This window comes from Chamaea fasciata, unplaced genomic scaffold (genome assembly GCF_029207755.1).
Source record: "Chamaea fasciata isolate MVZ Bird 193981 ecotype frontalis unplaced genomic scaffold, bChaFas1.0.hap1 SCAF_26, whole genome shotgun sequence".
Lineage (NCBI taxonomy): Eukaryota > Metazoa > Chordata > Aves > Passeriformes > Sylviidae > Chamaea > Chamaea fasciata.
Genome location: NW_027094111.1, coordinates 2,948,370 through 2,964,190, shown reverse-complemented (window position 1 = coordinate 2,964,190; position 15,821 = coordinate 2,948,370). Strand labels below are relative to the sequence as shown.

Below are 15,821 nucleotides of genomic sequence, written 5' to 3'. Positions count from 1 at the left end.
GTTACAGAGAATCCCGTTCTTCCCTCTCACAGATTCATCAACTCTGCAAAGTCCCAGCAATTCTGAGCTGAGCTCTGGTTAATGTTTGGCTATGCATGGAATGTCAGCGAGGCAGAAGGGAGTAGACTCACAATGCTGTATTTCATCAGGCCACCGTGACTTTCTCAAAAATCTAAAGACTGGCAATATCTTCTCTGTATATAGATATTTTAATCCACTGCTATTTCCAAAAAACAAACACAAAAGAAGGAACAGGAAATCAAAACTTTTTTTTTTTTTTTTTTTTTTTTTTGCATAACACAAAAATGGTGGAAATATTAAATTAAACAGTTTTATTCTGCATTTGGAAAAAGTGATGTAGTCGCAGCATGATTTCAGGATGATACTAAAAAACAGCAACCAGAATTTCTGAGTGGGCAGTACTTTCCAATAAGGATTCGAGAGGTCTCCAAACAGCACAAATGGCCAAAGAACTCCAGAGGTTATTCATATCATTCTTCAATGACTCTCTGAAGACAAAGATTAAATTAATCCTGCTGTAGCATCAGGCTCTTGAAGAGCCTTCCCAGGGGATTACTGCTCTGACAACCTGACACCTATCCCAGACCTTGAGCACAATCAGATTTTGCAAAAGTCTAAGAGTTTCCTTTTTGAAAATGAGTTTTGGCATCTTATTGTGGCAAATACTAAGATCTGCACATCATGGTAACACGATGACTAGCAGAGCCTGCAAGCAGTCTGAAATGTCTCGTGCAGGTTTTACTGATCTCACCCTGTTTTACTCGGGGGCTCACAGGGTGAGCTTGGTGCCAACATGAACTCTCCCACTGCCAAAGGACCATGGGGATGTCACGGGGAGGAGGTTTACTTGGGGTGGGAGTCTGGATATTCTGCAGGGAGACAAGAGCAGATAGAAAAACAAAAGGAAAGACCCAAAAGTGAAGAGGAAACTCACATTTCCTTCTGCTTCAACAAAAGAATCTGCCCTGAACCTGCTGCAAAACTTCTGTTACTATAAACTGGATTTCCATTAGAAAAACTTTCTAATTAGTCTGTCTTGGTAGCACAAGAAGGGCATGAACATAGCTGGAAAATAGATAATGACTGTATAAGAAAACCAAGCGCAACAAAGAGAAATTTTCTGCTTGCTCTTATAGCAACCTCCACCCACCAGTCTGCTGTGGATGAGATGCCCCCATGTCCCAAGAGGGCATCGAGCTGGTGGTCTACAGTTAAATAAGGAACTCAGTTCTCCATCTGGATTTTGTGCTTCTGCTGAAGAATTTTTCCCAACAGATCACCTGGTAAAAAAAAAAAAAAAAAAAAAAAAGCTTCAAAATGGTGCACTGATGATTTTTAAGGCTCCAGGGTAAGAAAGAGACAGAGTCCCTGACGCAGAGCAGCATCAGCTGTTTATAACACAGAATTAGCTATAAAAGTCTGCATCGCACATCTGCACGTTGGTCACTGTCTGTTTAAATATTTCATGATGTGTGCAATTAAGTTCTTTCCTCCCTGTTGACTCTGTGACTTTAGAAATCCAGAGTACTTATCTTGACCTATGTTCTGGGCTTATTTTCACATTTGCACACTGACAATGAATCAAAACAATTTCTTTTGTATTTATAACTAGATTCACTTTGGGGAGCTGAGAGCTGCCATATTTGGTGTGCAAAAACTGCTGTCTGGCATGTTTGGAAACAAAAGCCTGTGTTATTGAGACTTAAAAAGAGGATGCAAAATAGATTTATAATTATTGTAATTAGAATAAAAGCATGATTGCACTGAACTTAAATCCTGGTCCAAATTTCGTACACATGCACAAACCATCCAAACAGAAATTAACTTCATAATTAATATTGGATCATCCCTATTACGAAAAGGGCACTATTAATTATTGATGATGCTTGCGCTTTTCCCGAGCTGTTTCCATCCTTTTCCCTCCAGTTCATGGAGTGCTGTGGGTAATGCATCGTGTACAAATAAATCACTCAGAGGTGTGTAAGTTACTCCACGCTCCTGCACGCAGGAGGACCTTCTCCTGGATGTTCTTATCAAGCAGAATACAGAGGGGCATTTGTTTGCACGAGCAGAGCTAGAATATTCTCTTTAGAGTTCAGCTTCCTCCTTTCATCCCACCCACCACCAGACACTTCCTGACATTTCTCCTGCAGGCAGAGCAAGGCAACTGCCTTTTTTTTTTTTTTTTTTTTTCCTTTTTCAACGGCTGCTCCTTCAGTTATCTGTGGGTGGTGGGGGAAGGGGATGTTATCTCAACAGCAAACACAGCCAGAGCAAGTCTGGGAATGAGGGGGAGTTTCAGGATGGAAATAGGCCCCTGCCAGCCCTCCTGCGTCTGTGTCTCTATGACTAAGCGTTCGCTTTTTAAAACTTGGCTTTTCTCTCTCCTTGATCCTTGTTTCCAAGCCTCCTGTTTCCCTTTGTCCTGGCAGCTCCTGACATCACCAGGGCCAGGGAAACGCAAATCCCGCCCAGCACGTGGAGGGACAAAGCCAGGGCAGCCCCTGAGCTGGGACACAAACCCACATCCTCACTGCCCCCGGGTCTCCCCTGTGTGGTCAGGGCTCAAGAGGAAACACCACTGCAATTGTTTTTCCACTGAAATATTCCCTGTATTTTCTTACAGTATTACAGCCCTGCCTTGGAAGAGTCTGCTGGACGAGAGCACCTAAAATTAAGAGGTGTCCACAGTTTTGCCCACCTCTGGGACAGAAAAGACCTCTGGCTGCTCATCTGCACATCCCATCTCAGTTCATGACAACAACAAGAACAAAGAAGTGCCCAAATCACCACATGGTTTAGTGGTGAATGTGGTGGCGGTGCTGTGTTGATGGTTGGATTAGGTGATCTTAGAGGTCTTTTTCAACATTAACAATTTCATGATTCTTTATGGGTACAACATCTGCAACAGCCATTTTTTCCTCCACTCATCTCCCAAAGCTGTCCTATTTGGATGCTCACTGGAAAGGAAACAAGATTATTTGTGGTTATTAATTTGTGTTTGGCCCAAAACACACGGCAGGGCTGTTCCACCTGCAGCTGGAATTCTCTGCAGAGACCCTGCACTGGAGCAGAGGCAGGAGTGCCCAGCCCCACCCCACAGGGCTGGCAGGTTTTCAGGAGTGCCCAGCCCCACTCCGTACAGCTGGCAGGTTTTCTGGGTGATCTATATTCAGCTGTGCATGCCCGTGGGGATGTGCAAAGATCATTCATCCAGTTCACTGAACTGCAGCCTGCATGTGGAGGGGGTTTCGTGCTTCCTTTTTAAATGTCACTGGTTTAAAGAGGAATAGTCTCACGCAGGATTGTGCAGCAGATTGGAATATGGGCACTCCAGGGGTGAATTAAAAAGCAATTCAAAAACAATAGTGTGGAACAATCTTATCTTTTCCCTGCCTTTTCCAGGCATTTATCTTGGTCTGTTCTGCTGGAGTCATCACCACATTACCAAAGTATTCTGCAGTGTCTTTTTTAGCCACATTAGTGCACAGACAGTTCATGTACAATCACAGAATCATGGAATGGTTTGGGTTGGAAAGGACCTTAAAAATCATCTTATTCCAAACCGTGCCATAGGCAGGGACACCTTCCACTATCCCAGGTTGTTCCAAGCCCCATCCAACCTGACCTTGGACACTTCCAGGGATCCAGGAGCAGCCACAGCTTCTCTGGGCACCCTGTGCCAGGGCCTCCTTTGAGCACACAGGAACCATTCCCTACAGATATCCCATCTAACCCTGCCCTCTACCAGTGGAGAGCCATTCCCCCTTGTCCTGTCACTCCAGGCCCTTGGAAACAGTTTATCTCCATCTTTCCTTTTATCCCCTTCAGGCACTGGAAGGCCAAAATCAGGTCTTCCCAAAGCTGGCCAACAACACTCAAGAGTCAGAACAAGCTGAAGAATGTCCTGCTCTGGTTCCAACACTCTATAGAGAACAGGCTCAGATGTCTCAGACCACATCAGGGTCGATCTCTGTTAAATGATGGCTCTCACTGTTACCCCCTTGTCTCTCCATGGTAACATCAGCCTTGGCAAACCTGCAGCAGGCAGAGATTTCAACAGCACAATTCTGATCTCTGACCTATTGTAGTGACAGGATCTGTTTCTCACGGAATACTTCGTACAGTGGTCCGAAAGCATTTTCTGTTGGATGTTGACAGTTCAGATATTTCCATCCCTCCCTGATTTACTTAGAAGCATGCAATGACACAATGTCTGTTCCCTTTAAAATGCTTGAACAAGTTCATTTTATAGGATACCATGGAAATTTACAATGTAGCCCCAAGAAGTTACAGTAGTTTTGTGGAGTCTAGTGATGCCACTGGAGTTCTCTTGGTATTTGAGGTTATCCTGAGTGGCTGAGCATTTGGCACTGGGATGGCATGAAAACAGAGGTTTAGTCACCCACAACTTCTAAACTTCAGCCTGAAAACATAAAGGCTGCTCTTGCAAAGCCTCAGAAACCAGAGAGTAAAACGAAAAAGCAAGTTTATTTTCCTAAATATCTTAATTCCTAAACCAAACTCAAACTTTTAAGGTCTTCTTCATACTTGAATTTCTTAGCATTTTTGCTAATAAATATTTATTCTTTATTATATTTATTATGTACTAAATTTATTACTCTATTTCTTCCTTGAAAATCCCATTGAGAAATCTGTGCATTTGCAGCTGGTCCACACACATACAGCACATCTGTGCTGTGAGCCACATGCTTTTGGGACGCCTGTGTGTTCACACCACCTGTGTGTTTTATGCACAACACCTGGGGAATCCTCACATGTGCAGCCCTATGCTGAGACTGTATTAGAATTTCTAATGCTTAAAAAAATTAAATGTAAATCCTTATTAAAATTTTTGTTGCTATTGTATTCTTTCCCCATTAAAAAAAATTAAAATATTCATTCTTTTCATTTGCAGCTATCTAAAGATGATTTTTTAAAATTGCCATAAAATTTCACATCAGGCTCACAGTTCACATATAACATCCTTTACCATTGAAACCCCCAAATTCTTTAAGAAATTTCACAGAACAACTCATCAACTAGAATTATTTTAGAATTCAGAGTGAGGATTATTTTAATTTAGATTTGAGGATGAAGATTATTGCATAAGTGAAAAGCATTAATTATTAAATTATAACATTAATTATCTCTCTGTCTTTGGAATGCCACGATTTCTAAGAGACACCTGACAGGATCTCCTAAATGAATCCCAATATTCTGTATCCAGCATTTCAATCCAGCTGAAGGACAGCATTTACGTAAGGATCACTACTGTCACCACTGAAATGCAGCTGCAGCTCAGCACCAGGCTATAATTGTGCAAATAAGATAAACTGGGAAGTGGAGATTTCCTTTAAGACCAAGTTTTAATTAGCAGATAGATTATTTAATTATCAAAGAGACAGGAACACATTGTCTTTATCAACTCCTGGGTGCTGGCAATGCCCGACATTGCTCACAATAAAAAACCTCCATAATCTGTATCTCAGACATGGTTTCAAAGGTTTTCTTAACAAGCCATCAGTGTTCATTGGCTACATGTTACATAGTTCCCTTTTAATTAGTGTTTTATCTTTTACTGGTTAATGACTCTCATGCTAATTAGTACCATGCTCAGTGTTTCTCTTCTTTTGGGTTGGTGGTTTTTTGGGTCAGTGGTCCATGGGTTGTGATCTCCCCCTGCCAGAATTACCCTTCACCTAGCTGGAGCGGATTCGGCACAATTGCCAGGTTGGGTTTATTCGTTCATTCCTCAGATGTCTTTGTGGCCCATCAATTGTGCCTTTCCTATGTCCACCGTCATCGGCACATCCTGATCCCCAGGCTTTGTTAAACTCACTCGAGGTCCGAGATCGTGAACCATGTCCAGGCCTCAGCCTTAATCAGGCAACTTTACCAACAATAACTTGTTTATTTTAACACCTGAACGTCACTTAGAGCTTGTGAGCTGCTATTTGTCCCACGGATTAGACCTCCCTTCTTGTTGATGAGGCTTGAAAGCACACACGCATCACAGAACATCCTTAAGAAAATTTTTACATATCCCGCATTTTGCAACAGTACCAACAAACGTTAAATTCAGCTTAAAAAATCACTCATTTCAAAACGAATTAATTCACGAATTAATACAAGAGGCAGAAAAAAACAGTTGAGGTGGGCGCCACTTGGGCGAGGGGCAGCGCTGTGGCCTGGCAGGGCCCCCACCCCGGCGGCGCCGGAGCAGCCAGGAGACCACCGACCACCTGCCGCCACCGCGACGGCCCCGGCAGCCGCGCCACGAGGTCAGCGCCACGAGGTCAGCGCCCCCGCCGCCGTGCGGCCGCCGGCAGCCCCGTGAGGGCGGCGGAGCTCCCGGGCCGCTGCCGCCGCGGGATCCCGGCGCGTCCCCCCCGCCCCGGGGCCACCCCCGACCCCGCGGCCCCGCCGAGCCCCCGCCGCGCAGGCGCGGGCGCGCGCAGGCGCGCGGCGCATGCGCGGAGCGGCCCCGCGCTGGGCTGGTCGGGGCAGCTCCGGGAGCAGCGGCCGCGGCCTGGCGGGTCCGAGCCCCCCCCCCCCCCTCACCCCCCCCCCCCCCACCCCGCCCTCCGGGAGCCGCCGGGCCCCCCCCTCAGCCCCGCCCGCCGCGCCGCGGAGCCCCCCGGAGCCGCCGCCCCCCGGAGCGCGGGGGAGGCTGAGAGGGAGTGACCCCCGGCCCCTCGCCCCGGGCTGGGACAGCTGAGGGGGGGCGCAACATGGCGGAGGCCAAGGAGGAGGGGCCCGGCCCCCGCGGCAGGGTGAGTGGGGGGCGCGGGGGGCGCGGGCGGGGGCGGGATGCGGCGGGCGAGGCGCGGCCCCGCCGAGGGTCCCGAGGGCACCGAGCCCCGCGAGCTGCCTGGCCCCAGGCCGGCAGCGCTGCCCCTCCGGCCTCGGGGCCCTTCAGCTTCCTCTCCCCCAGGGCAGTGTCCAAGCATCATCGCCACGAGCGTCTTGGCATCACTTAAATAATAAACTTGCAGCTAACCAGGAGCTGTCGTCACCATCCGTCTCCTTGTTTAAAGCACGATGTCCTTGCTGCTCCTTTAATTTCAGTTGCCCATGTCAGGCCAGAGTGAGTCAAGATGGCAGCACCATCCAATTCTTGGGTACTCAGGCTGTAGTCGTTGAGTGACTTCCATTAGCCATGCCCCTTCCAGGACTTGGCTGTAACCCTCGTGTGACTTCCATTAGCCATGCCCCTTCCAGGAGTTGGCTGTAACCCTCGTGTGACTTCCATTAGCCATGCCCCTTCCAGGACTTGGCTGTAACCCTTGTGCCAGTACCTTTAGCCATGAACATCCCAGCTCTTGGTCCTTCATTGTCACAGCTTGGGCCATCATTGTCACCTCTTGGTTTGTAAGCACACTGTTCATTCTCATCTATTTGGTATCATAGAATCATTAAGGTTGGACAACACCTCCAAGATGATCAAGTTCAACTTTACTTGAAGAACACTTCGTCTCTTAAACCATTGGGAGGTTCTTTGTGGCCAATACTTTGTAGCTGAGAAGGAACCCTGGGTGAATGTCTTAAGCAGTGCTGAAAACAATCTTGCCGTGAGTCCAGTTCTCCTTCCTGCACACGTGTAGTGTTCAGTTGAAGGCTTTTTGCCAGGAATGAGGTTTAAATCATGTTTGTGCTTGTGTGGAAGAGTCCATAGACTCTACAAGACTGAGCTGTCCAGTTTCCTTTTCCCAGAGATGAAGAAGCTTTCCCATTCTCCAGCCTCGGGAAAGACAAGAGCAGAGGCTTAAGTTTTCCTTTGGTGCATGGGAGAGAAGTTTATCTGCTGAATTTTAGTGTAACCAATTGTGGATGAACATTGAAAGTAATTGTTGCCAAACAGAACATGACCTTCCAGGGTCTCACTGGGTGAGTTATGTAGATGTCTGACTACTGTGCAGTTAGGGAATGAACATCATCTGTGAATTTCTTAGACCTGTGTCTTTCAAGCACTTTATTTACAGGCTCCCAGAATTTTGTGGAATTGCTCACAGACAGTTCATAAACATGCAGGTCTTTGGGGGAATCAAATAGTGGCTAGCTGCAAGAAATGTTGTGAAGGGAAATGGCTGCATGTAGGACGGTAACTTGAGAAATCTTGAATTAAACTTCATTGCAAGTGATTGAAATGTTGGTGAACATAAGGAAACACTTCTAAACCGTGAGGACAGTCAAGTGTTGGAGCAGGTTACTCAGAGGTCGTGCAGTCTGCCCTGGTGTCTCTGGTTTCTTCATGCTCATGGCCTTGACATGCTCCATTTATCTGTACAGTTACTTGCTGTCACCTGCAGATAAAGAGAATGTTGCCTTTTTTCTTCTCAAGCGTGTCCGTTATCCACTGAGGAATAACAAATGTCATCTGGTCAATGTCATCTTCATTGGTCTCAGGAAAAATATTTTCTCTCTCTGTTGTCTAATTATTCCCTGGGTGCCAAGTCTGGAAGTCTCCATCAGTTATTGCTCCACATGTAAGTTATGGAAAACTTCCTTTGCTGTTGGCATCAACCAAGTTCTCTGCTCCTGCTGAAGCAGAGGACTTCAGTGAAATTTAGGAATGATTCAGGAAAGTTGTGTTGCTCTGAGCAAGTAATTTAGGAAAGAGGGAACTCAACTTGCCTGTGAGGCATCATCCCAAAGCCGGTTTTGTGCCAAGATGTTCTTGAGGAACGTAGGGAGAAGTGAATCCTGGGCTGCTCCAAAGGCTGATGGAGCCTGTGAGGCGTGAGATTAGCAAACTGTAAATCCAGCACACAGAGAGCTCCTACTAATTAACGAGGTCATGGAAGACCTGCATATCCCAGTTCTCTTCCCCATAGTGGCCCAGTTCCCGTTCTACGGGAGGTCATGATTTTGGATTCTTCCAAGTCTTGCGCCTAAGGCATAACAAGCATTCCTTATAAAAATTATTTTCCTTTGTGTGGTGAAAATAAAGACTAATTTAATGATTTCTTCAGACAGGAGCTTAGCAGTTGGTGGTGTTTTCAGAATTGTTCTTTTCAGTATTAGAATCTCTGCAATTATTCCAGAAGCACATACACTGAAACTGGCGTGTTGCAAATCCCATGGATAAGCAGTCACCATCTTTTAACTCAATCCATGAATGAGCAACAAACTAAAGAATAAAGTTTTTGCCAGTCTAAGACTGACAGAAGTTTATCTAATTTGATTTTTGATAGGTTTTGGTACGTTTTTAAGGCTAAATTGTTTTACAGTAGGGTAATTTCTGCCCTAAATCAAACTGTTGTGTATGCTAAGGAAAACATTTACTGCATAAGAGCAATATCAACTTGAAAGGTATCTGCTAGTATGTTTTTTAGGTAGCTTATAAAAGTATTTATGGCAGTTCAACTTTAATTTGTGTATAATAGCATTGTTTTGAACAGTTAATTATTTTGACCAGAATGTTCTTTTATTTACAACAGTTGTCTATACCCCCTTGGACTAGACAAGACAGTTTGGGTTGTACTGAAATTTGACACTTGGGCTGTTGGAAATTCATGTGGTGTGAACAGGTGAACACTTGGGTGTCCACATCAATAAAACAGGTGTTTGCAAAAGATTTTTAATTTTGCATGACTGTAATTAAAAATTGAAGGAGATCATCTCGTTTAGGAAGTTTTGTTGCTGAATTATTCCAGAATGATACAAAGATGGTGAAAATGTTTCTCTGTGAAGGCTTGTGCACCTCTCAAAGGATGTTTTACCGTCATAATCTTTGAATTCTCTTTCCAAAAATGTCATAATGAAGCATAATGGATCCCAGACGTTTAGGTTAAGACTTTTCACATTGTGTAAAATACAGAAAGTTAAGTCAGTTCTTTTTGCCCAATTCAAGGCCTTTTGCATCTTTAGGATTGTGGAATTTAATTCTGAAATCACTCACAATGTTCTTGAAGTGGTTATCTCAACTCTTCTCTCATTAGGGGCTGGAACTGGATGATCTTTAAGGTCCCTTCCAACACAAACCATCCTGTGATTCTACAACTGATGACTCTTGTACCCCATCATTCCTTCCAGAATGCTTTTCCCTAAGTCTTACAGAAAGTTTTCTCTCACGAAATTCAAGGTTTTCTGTCAATGTCTGACTCAGTTCAAATGATTTCCATCATCCACTCCATGAGTGTGGTAAAGGCCTGAGAGCTCTTGGACCCCACTCATGCTCATAACACTTGTTCTCTGGGATCCTCTAAACTCTTCAAAACAAGGTTTCTGCAGCAGAGAGTATTTCATTGAGATATGTCAGCAGAACTAGAGGTGCTTGCAGTCTCCATCCTTTTAGCCTGTGTTCTCCCTGTGTAGTGCTGTTCTCTTTTCCTCTAGAAGTGCTCCTCAGAAATTCCAAGGGAAATAAAAAGTTTAAGAGGCTGTAACTTGCTTTACCAGACTGATACTGATTCAAAACTTAGGTGATGTATCTTTTCTTTTCGTAAATGCTCATAGAAGAATGATTACAATGTATTTAATTTTGGTTACTGTGTTTCCTACTGCTTTTGATGAATTTGTTTAATTTTAAAAGTAGCTGGAAGTATTATAGAGGTTGCCTCTACATTAGATAGTTTTAAAGTGTGTTGTGTCTAATGCCTTTGAATTTTTTAGTAAAAAATGTGTGATGACCAATTGTTGTCATAAACAAAGTTTAATGCATCAGATATTTGGTGGCAAAGCCAAGACTTTAATTCTACATTTGGTCCTTTCCCCTTCTGATAGCTGGTCCACAGTCCCAGGGCAGGATAAATTGCTGCTGCCAGAATTCTTTCATTTCCCTTGTAAAGAGAGGAAAGCTGAATCATTAGCCTAATAAACTAATGTTTAGTTGTCTAAATTTAGGTGAGAAGAACTTGAAACAGAGTTAGCACAACTAGACAGAGTTATTCCCGCAGGAGACATTTTGGAGTACTTCCTTTTTTATTATTATTTTTTTAATAACGTATTTGTGTACTTCTACAAATGTTGATGTTTCTTAAAAGAGTTGAAAGTACATGAAAAGATTTCACCTGTATTGAAATTCATCTTTAAATGGTGCTGTTTGCTCAGAAAGCTTTATGAAGTACAGTTAATGCAGGCTATTAACAGGATTTTATTGTGTTTAATTGTGGAAAAGGCAAAAAGGAAGCCAGATTCGAGAAGGTACTTTGAAGAATGAAGTAGATATCCTGTCTCTTTAAGGACAGAAATACTGGGGTAGAATTGGATGTACATAGAGCCCTCCCATTTGCACCATCAATTGCTGTTGGCACTGAACTCTTAGGGGAAGGGAAAGACTTGCAGAACCTGATGGAGCTGAGCCCAGTCACTGGTGTGGGGCTGGGAACACAAACCAGGCTGAGCAGGAGATGGTCCCGCTGTGTTTGTCAACAAGCAAAAGGTGTTACAGTTGAAAATTTTTCCAATTTGTGCACAAAGCCACCTTGTGGGTTTCTTAATTGAGGACATATTCTAACGACGAGCAGAGAACTTCAGGTTCAAACAGTTCACTCTCTTTAAAAATTAACTTACTGTGGAGTGTGTTTATTTTTTCTCCTATTAGTAATATAGCTAGTAGTAACTAATTACTAACATAGTTAATCATCTTTCTGGAAGAGACACTGAGGAGAGTGATCTTCCTGAGGTTCTAGTGCTGCTGTTCCAACCTGGATTGTCACCCTTGGTAGTTCTTAGTTGTATTCCGTGGAATTTCTACTGCCTTTCCCTAAAAGTGATGGCTCTCTCTTAATGAGTGGTTCAGCTTCTGAGCTAAATGTTCATGCTTTGCAGAACATAATCTTCCCACTAGCCATACTTTTGAAAGCTTTGGCCAAAAGCACGCATTTGTGATCTGGACAGTGCTGGCCTGCTTGTGGAATAAGCTCAAATATTTAACTGAACTGAAACTCTTGGTTTGGAGTAAGTAACTGTTGAGCATCACAGCATAAACATATTGTGAGACAGACCCTGCTCTGATATTGGGGATTTTTACGTCCTTGTAATTTCCATTTAGTTTCCCTGCCTTATGCTGTGAGAAACTGGAATTATTTTTATTTCAGCTCATTTACAGCCTTAGTTTAACCAAAATCCCAGCCTTAGTGGTTGTGTCCTACCAGCGGCAGAGAAGTTCAGCACAGAGCCAGGGGTGAGGTTTTGAGGGAAGAAGTTCTTTGTTTGGAAACAAAATCTTTCTTGTGGATGTCTTGGTTTGTTTGTTTGCTTGCTGTGTGGTTTGTGTCTGCATGTGTTTCTTAATTGCAAAGCCCAAGGCACATCAAAATCTGGTGTCTTTGCAAAGACCACTGCAAGGAAAATTGTTGTTAATAACAAATATTAGGGAGAAATGAAGGTAGTGAATCCCTGGCCCAGGGTGCCCAGAGAAGCTGTGGCTGCCCCTGGATCCCTGGAAGTGTCCAAGGCCAGGTAGGATGGGGCTTGGATCAACCTGGGATAGTGGAAGGTGTCCCTGCCCCTGGCGGGGTTTGGAACAAGATGATCTTTAAGGTCCTTTCCAACCCAAACCAGCCTGGGATTCTGTGATTGCAGGGTGAGACCATCACATGTGGAGCTGATTCCTTCTCAAATCCGTGATTTTGTGGGTGAATGGGAGAAGGGCTTGGATCCTCCAGTGATTTTTGTAGGTATAGATTAGACCCACCAATATTCCATAAAAAATAAGGCTCTTAGGACTTCTGTGTGTTTGACAAATTCACCTTGGCCCCATATATGTTGGGAGCAGTATGCAGGTTCTGTGTGTGGGCTGGGTGGGTAAGGAAACTCTAAGGTTTCTTTGGTATTGACCTGTGGATATTCCAAAAGCTCAGGAATATCAGAAAAGCCTGGTGATAGAAAGGGACGATAAACTTCTATGCTGAACTGCTCCCTGTGATTTCTGGTGAATCGTCCAGAATTCTTAATATACAGAAATGAAAGAGGAGCAGCACGTGCCTAAATCTTCTGTCCTGACACTTAAAAATTGAAGATGTGTAAGTGAGATGGAAGGTAAAACTGTATTTCTTGAACACAATATAGGGAGTCACAAGCAGCTGGGAAATGCCTGCTTTTTCACATGTATTGGAGCACGTTTGGGATTTGCCTTTAAAAACTCCCATCACCATCTCCACTGTATTACCCTCCGACTAGATTAAAAACAATCAAGTGTTCAACATGGCTCAGGGAAGCCTCAGAGGCACCCATCTTGCCGAGCTCATGCTGTCCCTGTCCCCAGAGGGACCCTGAGGCCGTTCCCAGGTGGGGAGGTGGCGGTGCCGGGGGTCCCAGGGCCGGCTAGGGGGGGCTCTGCCGGCCTGGCCGCGCTCAGCTCTATGGCTGTGACCCCGCCAGGTTCTCTTCCTGCCGCAGCCCTTCTTTTCCTGTGGCAGGTATCTGCAGCAGCCTGGCTCTTTGTTACCCTGTCCGTTCCCTCCCCAGGTGCTCTGAAGGTACGGATCCGTAGGGCTGGCCGTGTTTCAGTGGGAAGCAGCTCGGGCAGGACGCGCTGCGGAATCCCGCGCGTGTCGCGGAGTTTTGCGGTGCCAGAGGTGCAGCGCGGTTGGCTGCCTGCCTGGCATCCCTGCCAGGGCTGTGTCATGTGGAAAAGGTCAGGGGATGCTTCCCTGAGCTCACCCCACCTGCCTCAAGAATAGCGATTGGAATTTCAATTCCTTTTTTTTTTTTTTTTTTTTGTTGTTGTTTCAAGCCATGTCTTGTCAGTTGAATGAATTGTGGAGTGGGGATTATGCTGTGCATAGAGGGACGAGGAATCTACAGGCAAACTGAAAATGATCTCTGACTGTTCTAATTGTGGTTCTCTTAACATCTGCTTCCTTTCCACAGTTTGCTTATGGGTATGGTAAAGTCAAACTTCAGAAGCTTACTAGAAAGATGTGTCTGTGTGTGTGTAAAGTAGTTACACTGTTTTGTTTATTTTTTAATGGAATTTTCTGTTTTGCATACAAAGCAATACTGTGGCCATAGGCAGCTTCTCTCTTTATATTGCACAAAAATAATCTATGAGTTGTTTGATTTATGGATGCCGTGGCAGTGTTGAGCACCGTTAAGGTATGGATCAGCTTTTTAGTTATTTCAAATTAGCACATTTTATTGAAGTGTAAATGTGTCCTTCTGTCCCTTGCTCCCAGCAAAGGCAGGTTAGTGCTGAGTCTGACACTGCTCTCTTAGTCTCGTGCACATCTATAAAAAAAACAGTGACATATCTGGTGGAATTTAATTTAATTTTTTCCTATAAAAGCAATACTGTCTTTATTTATGGAGTAGTTAATTTTAAGCAGGTCACACTGCTTTCAGAAATACCTCATTGTTTTGTCACCATTTCTGTATCCTTGTTTAATTTCATTCATTCATTTATTTGTTTTTTACAGCCTGAGTAGGCTGAGCATTGCTTTGTGTGCAGTGCTAGCTAATGAGGCAGTCACAAAGAAAGATATAGCCTAAAACATTGAATTTCACTAATGCCAAACCCAAACTGTTGTGTATTAAACTCTTATGGAGCTAAATGATTAAAAACACTAAGAATTATTATTCTCTGGCACATATTGGCCAAGGTGATTTAATGAAGGTGGTTTAGAATATTGTATTATTGAGTTTTGTTTTACAACTGCAAGTGTGTTTTGAGGACTGAGTTGACGAGTTGAAGCCTCAGTATTTGAACAGAAAACTCTCTGTTCCTGAGACTTTCCTTTTGCAGTTATCAAGGACATAATGTGGGGTGTGGAGGTACCTCTCTCCTCAGACCTGGCAAAAGTGACCCAGAGGAAATGCCATCAGTTCTATGTTTTTGCCCCTCAAGTACTTTTGCTCCACTCCTCACTAAATCTTAAAAACTCTGAGGAGAAGAAATAAAAGGAGTTAAGGGTCATGATGGCTCATGAAAGGAAGAAGCATGAGGACTGGAGAGAGGGAATTGCCTTGCAGAACTGCAACAGAATAATGCAGAAATAGTAAGTTGGGTGTTATTCACATTTCTGTGTGATACAAGACCATAATCCAGTTAAAAGCTAATGATTGATTAAAGTGATACATTTTTGTAACTGATGATACCCAGAATTTCCTCCTGAGATGGCAATAAACAAGACTGTGATGACATTGGGGAAGGGACTAGAAGTATATAATTGAGAGAATACCCCACATTAATGCAGAAAAAAAAATATATATAAACTCTAATTTCAGGGCCAGTCCAGTTATAGACTTATAGAATGAGCAATTTGTTGGGGATATAAATATGTGTGTGTATGTGTGGATGCATATGTGTACACACACACAATTATCCAAACTCTTTCCCTGGTTTTCTCCCTTTGAATTTACACTATGTGGGAGTTCTGATGCTGTTCACAGTCAGAAACTAGATGGTGGCTTAGATAAGGCTGCTAGTATTGTCAGATGCTGGAGTTCCTGGTTTATAAATATTTCCAGGGAAAGCTTTTGACCACAGACACAGATCTTCCTCTGTACTCAAAAACCCTTTGGAAGAAGAAGATATCCAAGATGATCTCTTCTTCTCATAGCCTCACAAAATAATGAATAAAGAAACAAAACAGAGTTGTTTTTTTTTCCCTAGGAAGACCTAGTGTTTGGGAAGTGTCTTGGATTCTTTCCAGGTAGATGGCAAATGTTTTCCAGCTTCTCCATAGTATTTATGGCAGTCCCTAATGCCCTTGCAGTTGGCCCCTTGTGCCGACTTGCCTGTTAGTGTTTCTTTGAATGAAACAGTTAGATCCCCACTGCAAAGTGTATCCCTTGGTAATATGAGTGTTGCTGGTGTTGTCAGGAGACCCAGGTACTCTGGGTCTCAAAAG

The 15,821-nt window shown here is 43.9% G+C and overlaps 1 protein-coding gene across 3 annotated transcripts in view; it reads left to right on the top strand.

Moving 5' to 3' along the window:
• Window positions 1-6,715: 6,715 nt before the first annotated feature.
• LOC136301309 (zinc finger MYM-type protein 4-like) overlaps window positions 6,716-15,821 on the top strand; it is a 37,650-nt gene continuing 28,544 nt past the window's right edge. For all 3 annotated transcript variants that reach the window (XM_066204246.1, XM_066204245.1, XM_066204244.1), the window contains exon 1: window positions 6,716-6,797. In XM_066204246.1, the coding sequence (XP_066060343.1) occupies window positions 6,756-6,797 (42 nt within the window). In that variant the 5' untranslated portion in view covers window positions 6,716-6,755. The remainder of the gene's footprint in view (window positions 6,798-15,821) is intronic.